The sequence below is a fragment of the Primulina tabacum genome, chromosome 5 (genome assembly GCF_025594145.1).
Source record: "Primulina tabacum isolate GXHZ01 chromosome 5, ASM2559414v2, whole genome shotgun sequence".
In the NCBI taxonomy this organism is placed as follows: domain Eukaryota; kingdom Viridiplantae; phylum Streptophyta; class Magnoliopsida; order Lamiales; family Gesneriaceae; genus Primulina; species Primulina tabacum.
In genome coordinates, this window is record NC_134554.1 from 15,463,478 (window position 1) to 15,474,952 (window position 11,475).

Genomic DNA, 11,475 nt, shown 5'->3' on the forward strand with positions numbered 1-11,475 from the left:
GAACATTGGGACATTGAGATCATAAGCTTAAGATTAATTGATGATCACACGGCAAAAACAGAAAACAACAATGAAACCAAAATAAATAGAGCGATTTCTTATTCTTTTTTTCGTTACCTTTAATTAATTGTTCAAAGAGCCGAGCCATAAACAATTTGTTTGAAAGATCTCCAGTCAACAAAAAAAGCCATGAAATGTTGAGCAAACCAGCTGGAACATTGCACAGAAGCAAAGTTTTCTACCCACTTCACAAAAACCTAGTTCGACTATCTCTCCTTCGCATAAACTCGAAGAGAGGCAACAGTCATCAAAAGCCATCGACTCGAAACTGGACCATTGGTTATTCCTACTCCATGAAACGCCAAAAAAGACTTCTCATGTATTATCAACTAACAGCACTAAGTTACGACCAGAGTAACAGGAAGTCGAAAAAAAGTTCTCTCCATGGTCAAGAAAGTTGGGCGAATCCCAGAATGAATCAATATTCAAGCTTCGTGCTCCGAAGAAATTCCACTAAAGCCACCAACTTGTGAGTCAAATGGGGATAGGAATTTTGGCTGTGCCCTTAGTAACTCGGGGCCGGTTTTGAATTGATGTGCTGCATAACAAGACATAGAACAGTTATTTCAGTGGAAATTTAAAATATTAACAAAGTACTGTAAAATGATTCGTACAAACTATGAGTCGTATTTAATTGCAACGAGGATCAGGCACCTTCGTTACGTCCTTGTAGAATGAATTGATTTCCTCTTCAGTAAGACCACCCTCATCAGAATTTTCCTCCCATCCCAAAGAACGTAGAAAAGCAGCCTCTTCCTCCGGCACCAAAGGATCAGGGTTGTCACAGGCATCGCCGTTGCAAGTTAATTCATCCATCTCCCGACACAAATGACTGTTGGTGCCAATGCTTAAGTTTAATGGGGTATCACCAGCCAGAGGAGTACAGGGAGCAGTAATAACACCTGTTGGAACGAGCTTATCTGAAGCTGAAGGTGAGACAGCAGTGCAAGTATCCAGGACAGATGAGGAGTTTGTTGTTGGAGAATCAGCAACAGAAAAGGAGTTTGTCATAGATTTCATTTTCATAAGATTGAAAAAATCTTTTCGGCTTCGAGCTTGTGAGGTGGGTAATTTCTCCAGCACAGTCAACACAGGCTTACGATCAGTACTAGGAGTGACTGGATTGTTTGGTGGGCTCCTAGTCACTGCAGATGCAGAACCTGATAAAGTAGCAAACAGTGTAGAACTTGCTGCTTTGCCGCCACTGGTCGGGCTTGCGTTTTCCTTAACAATAGGAGTGACGCCATTCCTTTCTCTCACTGGTTTCAGAACATGGAGTTTTCCCACATTAGATGCCTTTGAAAAATCATCCTTCATAGGCCCAGTTCGTGGAGAGTTACTAGAAGGAAGTGAAGATGAAACAGGATACTGCTGTTGGCCCGCCGCCTTATTTTTATGTCTCTCTGACGCCGAAACCTAGATCAAAGCTCTGAACGATTAACAAATATTCGTGATGCAATCTTCAACTTAGTGATGACAAACTTCTAGGAAGTTATTCAGTGCACTAACAAGCTCCAAAAATCAACACCCACTAGATAACATAACTTCCATTATTTGGTGACTAACATTGAATACCGGGGAATGCTCTACTAATAATTGGTGCACTCATGTTGTTTGCTGAGTAGCATATGCTCTCAAGTACAAAAGCAGAAAATTTGGCGTCCCCACTTCCAAATTGATCTCTAGTATAATATAAGGTTTTAAAGAGCGAACACATTTTCTAAACCTTCTACATAAAGCCCTTCTGGCTCTGGCATCGTCATCTGAAGAAGAAGAGAGAAATTGATACCAAATCCTATAAATATGGTAACTAAAGCATCTTAAATGCTAGACCAAACAACGCTTAAAACCTGGCCTAGTATCTCTTTCATGGCATCAGAGATGACAGTTGAAACCTCCTATTTAACATCATCAGTCAACAAAGTGTTACCTTAAATAGAGGAAAATTGAGAACAAAAGAGAAGCGATTTCTAATTTATAAACCCACAAAAAGATTATCCAAAGTAATTTGTACCAAGTATTTTTTAAATTTAATACTAGAACAAAACAGAGCAGATCCATTAGTCCTCGTATACTATTTCAAGCAGTATGAACAACATATATTCACCAAGTTCAAATACAAGACAAGCTAGATAACAAAGAAATAAATTTATCACCATGTTTAGCCTAAGTTGATCACTATTTCTACAGGAGTGGACTATCTTGCCAATACAAGCAAAATGCACACTTAACATCATCTGTGATTACTTAGCTCAGAACAATTAAGCTGCGTACAATTGAGCCTACTAAATGCTCACACTTTGGGAAAAAATATGATCCCACTTAAATGCTATTAATTTTTCCAAATTTGATAGATTACTCTTTGAAGCGCATGAAAGACATGAGAATGTGATAGCCATCATAAAGAAGATAATTAAACAAGAAAAAGTGGACATAATCAGCAGTGTTTAAATCAAACGGAAGACACATGCACATACGTACATAAAATAAAAAACCATGATCCATGAAAAATGCAAAAGGGAAAAGATCTGAAGATCAAGAATGGAAATAAACATGCTTTAAAACTCTCCCCCAGAGAGTTTCATTAATTTTGAGATGTTACTACAATATATCCCCATATCCATATACATCGCCAAAACGGGGCTGATGAATTTGTCAGCTGGATAAAAAAAGTGAAAAATTTCATTTGCATGAGGAATTGAATTGTGTTTCTATTATCCTTTAAGTTGAAGTGAATAGAGGCATTTGTCTCTTTGACGATCTCTCTTGTGCTCTTCATTGTTCTTCAATCATTAACCATTGCCCTCAACTTTTGGTAAAAAAATTTCTGACCGGTGCATATTTCCCTTTTGCCTTCAACTTTATATAAGAGCAAGGATACCTATCCTCTCTCTGATTCCTACACAATATGCACTTCTATAGCTTGCTTTGTGTACTTATAGGTTTTTCTAAAATGTCCATCTGACAAATGCTATATGCTCTTGATGAATAACTCTACATCATAGTTATAAAAGGCGAGCGCCTGGCTGCGCCTGACACATGTCGCGCAACACTTTAAATAGGCGCACGCCTTAGGTGACCTCTGCCCAGGCACGGTGCTGCTGAAAGGCAGGCGCCTGTGCGCTTGTGGCGCACATAAGCACGTATATAATATAAAATAATTCAAGTCCACAAATTTTAAAGCCCGCCCAATAAAAAAGATTGTCCCTGTTTAGTTTAAAAAAGCCCTGCAATATGCATGCATATGTTTCATCTCCCTTGCGGCCTCGCTCAAATTCTTTCTGCGTCTGCGCGTCTCTACTGCCGAACGTTCCAATCTCTGGAGCTTCAACTTCTGGAGATGATGATGATGACGACGACAATACATTTGAGGAGGAGGGTGATAAATTTGATGATTTAGAATTTTTAAGTTTTTTTTTTCTTAATATACTATGACAACTTTATGACTTACTAATGAATTTTAAATGATTAAAGTTTGTTTTTTTTTATGATTTATGTTATATTATCTATTAATGGATTTTTATTTGTATGGTTTGTTATCTTTGTGAAAAATATTTAATTTAAATAATATAAATTACTTTATATATGTTGAATTTTAAAATTTATGTCAGATGCGTTTTACTTCGATAAAGCGTTCGCTTTGCCTCGCGTCTTGCGCCTCAGCCCCAAGGCACCCTAGCGTTTTAGTGCGCCCCAAATAACTATGCTCCACATATTCTTATTTTATCGAAAATCAAGCCTACAACAAATATTAATGTTCAAATTATCCTAGTTCGTACGCCCTCTAACCAGCAAAAACACTATACAATAGCTTAAAGCAAAGAACTTGCAACGTAACAAATATAATAAACATTACAATCCCTAATCATCATTCTCTATTGCATTACACAATGAATATAGCTAATGCTCAAATTTAAGAGAAAAAGTAATACTATATACATTACACAATGAATATAGCTAGACTACAATGCTCAAATTTAAGAGAAAAGGTAATGCTATATAAATGCACCAAATTAATTTATTGCCCGACATCTAAATGCAGGAATTCCCCAAACTTACCAAATATTTGACTCAGTCTATACTATTATGAGCACTTAAAAGTTAAACTTATGAAAATTTTCCAGAATACATCATATAAAGATGTTTGAATACTTTTCCAAATTTTTGTCTGATTCACCAATCAGATCAAACTTGGGAACCTTATTAAAACAAAAATAAGTCCACGGGTCCCAAAAGGAAGTCAGTTTCAATTTAACCACCAAATAAAGCTCTGTTCTTTTCCGTAATTATCAATCTGATAAAAGAGGGGTAAGTCTTCAATAAAAACTGGCAAGAAAACAGAAAACTTAAAAGTAAATTTTGGAAAATAACAAGCCAAAAGGATGGTTTAATAAATTCAGAAGGAAGATTTCACTCTTACCGCGATTTTGGGTATTGAAGGTGTCACAGGAATTAGTTGCCTAGATTGTTTAATTGCCAGTTCTTCAAGTCTCTGAGTTCCAACAGATATCTACAGAAGAAGGAACATTGAGCATGGGCACAAGTTATACATTGTCAACCATAACACAAGAAAAAACTAACCTGGGAAGTACTCTGAGAACGGTGGGGACCCTGAGCCACAGCTTCCGCCATGTTGAGGGTGGTGCATGAGCCCGAGGATAAAGATACCGGACTTGCAGAAGCTTGTTGAACTGACGTCAGGCTGGTTCCATTACTTCCAACTGACATAGGAACCTCTGCTAATGCCGATGTCCATTTATCACCACGTATAGTTGCAGAAGAAATGGGTAAGCTCTGAATGGCTGTACTTAATCCAGGAGATGGGACTCTTCCGACCTCAGGTGTTAATGATCTTTCCTCCGCTCCTAGAAAAGGAAAATCTCTCTCAAAAGTGGCTATTTTCTCAGTACCAACAGGAGCACCCTTAGTAAGCACACCGTTATTAGTATTCCCACAAGAGTTCCTCACGTCGTTTGGTACTTTCTTATGCCACGTGTCTCCATGTTTCCCAGAACTCATCGACTGGGAACGCCTAAACCCATCCCTTTCAAATTTAACTGACAAGGCTGAGAAATCCTGGTATTGGCGGTCGCCCAGAGACGGCTTTTCTTTGCCAGGAGAATCATATGTATCCTTATCCCAGTCCTTGTCTCGTTGATTTCTACCAAAACTATTATAAGACCTCAGTTGGCCAGAGCTGTTACTGTTGGAACTCCGGTGGAAATGTGAAGAATTAGACGTTCGTCCCAAATCATGACCATTACCATTAACAAATGATTTATTTCTCGCAAACTTTATAGCAGTGTGATCGCCTTAAGACAACAAAAAGCATTAGTTAGAAGCTGAGCCAGATAAAAAAAATCTAGATCAAATATGAGAAGTTTAATTTTTAAAAACAAAATTACCTGAATTAGATGTAGTGTTTCCACTGGTCAGATTTCCAGTATTTTTCAACCATTCTGGTACTAAAGCAGGCTCACTTCTTTCCATAACTAGTGCCGAACATTATCACACATTAAGAAAAAATGAAAAAATATCGATTTGTCTTTTTAGAATTAATGACCGTTTACACTGCCTCATGCCAATGTTACATAATCTCCACGCCTCCACGCCCAAAAAAATTTGAACGTCTGTTCCAAAATTAGTCAACCTTATATGCTAATCCAAAATCCTCAATACATAAATCCCACTTGTCTACACGAGAACTCCCTAGTCACTATGATCTATGTCAACAAACAAGCGTTCTGATCAAAGAATCTAAGTCGTCACATACAGGGTTACAGGGTGGTTTTCATACTTCTATTACCATTTACCCCGCAAAGTGCACAAATACGGTCTCTACCCGATACATGGACAAATTAGAATTTTCCTCACCTATCAATACAAAACCCTCATTTTCAACATGGGCAAGCAAAAAATTAAACAAAAACCTTAGCTGCGACCAAAATGAGAATCCCCTGAAGAAACTTGCCTAACTTCACGCATAAACAGCCATAAAGCGGCAATTCTTCAAAAACGATACATATCCATAAATCTTGCAGATATGATCAAACTACCTTTAAAACCCATCCAAATTAACAGAACAAAAATCGAGGAACCCAGAAAAACCAAAGGGTCTGAACAGTCTGTCAACACAGAAAATTCACCAAGAAGTCGGAAACTATCCGTATAGATATATTAACGATTAAAAAATAATCTTAACCCCAATTTCCGGACGACATCAAGAGAACTAATTTGTATTCTCAAACCGAGGAAAAGTAGCCCTAGTTCCTCGCACTCGCCGCCTTGAGTTGTGGTGTTGTATGAGCCTCAAAACTATAGTTGCCGAATTTCGCCGAGAGAAAAGCCGGGAGCGTTATATTTCCTGATTTAACTGCGGCACTGTCAGTGGGAAATGGGATCGAGAAGGGAATTTATCGCGTGTGTTTGAGAGGAAAAGGATTAGGAATTGCGATTTTGGGTGTATTGAGGAGGACTGGTGTGTGATATTGTCCTGCCAAGAAAATCATTCCTTTTTTATAGGTAACCTCGGTCTCCCTTTTTTATTTGGTATACTATATACTATTTGTCATCAGAAAAGAAAAAAAAAATTGAAAAATGAACATCTTTTATTCGATTCGTTCATTAAAAAAAATGTCAAAAATATTATTTATTATAATAAATATGAATACTGTTGAAAAATATATTTAAAATGTGAGTATTGAATATTTGAATGTTGAATATTTGAATGTTGAAAATAAGAGTTGTAAATATTGAAAATTAGTGTGTGATGATGTAGGTAATGATGTATTTTATTTTTGAATTATTTGTAAAGATTTCCTATAAATAGATCTCTCATTTGTGAAGAAAAACACAATTGAGTAGAGAGAAAAATATTATAAAGTGTGTAGTTTGGTAAATTTTGAGAGTTTGAGATTTTTACTTTTTACCATAAATTTTTACTTTTTCACAACACGTTATCAGCACGAAGCTCTAAAAGTCCTACATACTTTTCCAAGCTCCAAACAGAAGAAAAAGGTAACAAAAATAATTATATTTATTTTACTGTTATTTATTTATTGTGTATTTATTTAATATACAATATAATGTTATTATTAGAAATAATAAAAATAAATTTTTCATAAACTTGTTATAAATCCTGGGAGGATGTTAAGACGACATCCCACACTCCCGGTAAGGGATACGACAAGTATAAAAGCCTATAAGGTTTTAAACAAAATAAATTATGACACTCATTATAATATTATGATATGATATACATAATTATTTAAACATGTCTAATATTATATATATCATATTATTATCATAAAATTATACATATACATACCTTTATTTTTTTTGTACCCCAACGGTCATAAATGGTAAACAACGGCTATTTTTTGCCCTATAAATATGATCTCACAAACACATTCCATCACTCCAACTTTCTCTTCTTCTCTAAAAATTATTCATCATCAATTTTTTCGAAGAAAAAAGAAGATGGCTTTCTCAAGGTTATTTTTAATTATTTTGGTTATCATACTCACGAGTCTTTTATTTATCGGAGAATATCCTCCTCGTGTGTTTTCTTTATTTTTACAAATACTTGTACTTGTTGTTTATCCATTACTTTGTATTGCAATATTCATTAACTAATAAAATGCATCGTAATTTTTTTTAGTACCACCATGTCAAACTTGGCAAAACTCGAATTCATTGCTCTTGATATCACGGAAAAAAATTATATGCCATGGACTCTCGATGTATAAATGTATCTTGAGTCATTGGGTCTAAATGAGACCATAAAAGAAAATGGCATATCGACATCCCAAGAAAAGACAAAAGCCATGATATTTTTGCGTTGGCATCCCATGGCTTTGTGGAAGGGATTAAAAGAAAGATTCGAACAAATGAATTTAGTGAGAAATCATCAGGCACGACCCACTGGTTCAACGGCATTTCCTGAAGTAAATGTCGTAAGCAAAAATGAATTTAAATCTGGAAACCAAAATCAAAGTTATAAACAAGATTTTGGTCGAGGACGAAATCGAGGTCGTGGTCGTGGATGTGGACGTGGAAGTGGTCGTGGTCGTGGAGGCGGCCGTGGTTTTGAAAATAATCGAGATAGTTACTTTTATAACTCATCTCAAAAGAACGTCCCAAACCATCCACAGAAAAGACATCATGAAAATATGAGTGTTAATGAGAATCACTCAAAAAGATATGAAAGTTCTTGTTTCAGATGTGGTACTCCAGGACATTGGTCCCGTATTTGTCGAGCCCCTAAGCATCTTTGTAAACTTTATAAAGAATCATTAAAGGGGAAAGAAAAGGAGACCAACTTCACTTAACAAAGTGAACCTTTGAGTGATTCAACTCATTTTGATGCTGGAGATTTTCTGATTGATTTCTCAGACAATGATCAATTTGCTGGTGGAATAAATATATAAAATATTTTATGTATCCATATGATAATGTTTTATTGTGTGCTATATTTTTGCATTTTATTGTCAGTAATTTTATTTCATTGCATATATTTTTTGAAGTTGAAATATGGAAAATACTATGAGCAAAGCTGAACTTTGCATACCCGATAGTGGTACACCGCACACTATCCTCCGAGATAAAAGATATTTCTTGGAACTAAAACCAACAAAAACAAGGGTGAATACAATATCAGGTCCTGTAGACTTGATTAAAGAATGTGGTAAAGCACAATTTTTGTTACCTAATGGTACAAAATTTTTTATCAATGATGCTTTATATTCACCACAATCGAAAAGGAATTTGTTGAGTTTTAATGATATATATTCCCATGGGTATGATACTCAAACAATGAATGAAGGGAATGAGAAATATATGTGTCTTATCACATATAAATCAGGAAAGAAATATGTGATTGAAAAACTACCAATGCTCCCTACTGGATTGTATTATACACACATAAGTCCCATTGAATCAAACATGGTAGTTGATAATTCTTCGATATTAACCAATTGGCATGATCGATTGGGACATCCTGGTTCAACAATGATGCGAAGAATTATAGAAAATACACATGGTCATCCACTGAAAGACCAGAAGATCTTTCAGAATAATAAGTTTCAATGTAAAGCATGTTCTCTTGGAAAACTTATTATAAGACCATCACCAGTCAAAATCCAAACTGAATCACCAATGTTTCTTGAACGTATTCAGGTGATATTTGTGGACCAATCCATCCACCATGTGGACCATTCAGATACTTTATGGTATTGATTGATGCCTCCAGCAGATGGTCACATGTATGTTTATTATCAACTCGAAATGTTGCATTTGCAAGATTACTTGCTCAAATAATAAAATTGAGGAATCAATTTCCCGATTATACAATCAAGAAAATTAGACTTGATAATGCTGGTGAATTTACTTCCCAAACTTTCAATGATTATTGTATGTCTATGGGAATCATTGTTGAGCATCCTGTTGCTCATGTACATACACAGAATGGATTGGCTGAATCATTGATTAAACGTCTGCAAATGATTGCTAGACCGATGATTATGAAAACAAAGCTCCCTATTTCTATATGGGGACATGCAATTTTACACGCTGCTTCATTAATTCGCATCAGACCAAGTGCATATCATAAATACTCCCCATTGCAGCTTGCATTTGGTAAAGAACTAGACATTTCTCATCTGAGAATTTTTGGATGTATGGTGTATGTGCCTATTGCACCACCGCAACGAAAGAAAATGGGACCTCAAAAAAAGGTTGGAATTTATATCGGTTATGATAGTCCATCAATCATTCGATATCTTGAACCTCAGACAGGCGACGTGTTCACAGCACGTTTTGCTGATTGTCATTTTAATGGGGAAATCTTCCCAATGTTAGGGGGAGAACAGAAACATACCGAAAAGGAAATTACATGGTATGTATCATCATTGTTACATCTGGATCCAAGAACAAAACAATGTGAAAAAGATGTACAACAAATTGTACACTTGCAAAGAATAGCAAATCAAATACCAGATGCATTTGCAGACACAAAAGGGGTAACTAAATCATATATACATGCTGCAAATGCCCCTGCTCGAATTGAAATTCCAAAGAAACAAATGGAAGATACTCATGATGTCATTAAACGCCTGAAGCGTGGAAGGCCAGTCGGTTCCAAGGATAAAAATCCTCGAAAAAGAAAATTCATAGAGAAACACGATGATCACAAAATAAAGAATGACGTTTCTGAAGAAACACATGATGATCACAAAATAGAGAATGGTGTTCCTGAAGAAACACATGATGATGAAAATGTTCTGTCAGAACCACAAACTGACGAGAATCATGAAATCTCTATCAATTATATTAATACTGAAAAAATATGGAACCGAAAAGATATAGATGAAATTGATGATATATTTTCTTATAATGTGGCAATCGACATCATAAATGATAACGAAGATCATGAACCAAAATCTTTTGGTGAATGTAAAAATCGGCAGGATTGGATAAAATGGAAAGATGCCATCCAGGTTGAATTAAATTCGCTAAATAAACGTAATGTTTTTGGACCTATAGTCTTTACACCTGAAGGTGTAAAACCTGTTGGATACAAATGGGTTTTTATTCGAAAGCGAAATGAGAAAAATGAAATAGTAAGATATAAAGCTCGACTTGTTGCACAAGGTTTTTCTCAAAGGCCTGGAATTGATTATGAAGAAACGTATTCTCCTGTGATGGATGCAATTACGTTTCGGTATTTGATTAGCTTGGCGGTATCTGAAAATTTAGAAATGCGTCTTATGGATGTTGTTACAGCTTACTTATATGGATCACTTGATAGTAATATATATATGAAAATCCCTGAAGGATTTAAGATGCCTGAAGCACAAAGTTCAAAACCCAGGGAATGTTATTCTGTGAAATTACAAAGATCATTATATGAGTTAAAGCAATCAGGTCGAATGTGGTATAATCGACTAAGTGATCACTTGATGAAAAAGGGATATGTAAATAATTCAATATGCCCTTGTGTTTTCATTAAGAAAACAACATCCGGATGCGTAATTATTGCTGTATATGTTGATGATTTAAACATCATTGGAACGAATAAAGAAATTCAAGAAGTTGTGTCATACTTGAAGGAAGAATTTGAAATGAAGGATCTTGGAAAAATCAAGTATTGTCTGGGTTTACAAATTGAACAAAAAGAATGTGGAATGTTTGTTCACCAGACAAATTATACAGAAAAGATCCTTAAACGTTTTAATATGGATAAAGCAAATCCTTTAAGTACTCCAATGATTGTTAGATCATTAAACATAGAAAAGGATCCATTCCGTCCATGTGAAGATGATGAAGATATTCTTGGTCCAGAAGTACCATATCTAAGTGCCATCGGTGCCCTTATGTACCTTACAAATTGTACAAGGCCTGATATATCTTTTGCCG

At 35.6% G+C, this 11,475-nt stretch overlaps 1 protein-coding gene across 1 annotated transcript; it reads right to left on the reverse strand.

The window, feature by feature from the left end:
- Window positions 1–71: 71 nt before the first annotated feature.
- On the reverse strand, window positions 72–6,561 carry LOC142547003 (uncharacterized). The gene is made up of 5 exons (XM_075655030.1): window positions 5,466–6,561; window positions 4,642–5,372; window positions 4,481–4,570; window positions 715–1,476; window positions 72–598 (listed from the first exon to the last, which is right to left on the reverse strand). Exons 1-5 carry the CDS (start codon window positions 5,548–5,550, stop codon window positions 566–568), a joined length of 1,701 nt encoding a protein of 566 aa, XP_075511145.1. The 5' UTR covers window positions 5,551–6,561; the 3' UTR covers window positions 72–565.
- Window positions 6,562–11,475: the final 4,914 nt, after the last annotated feature.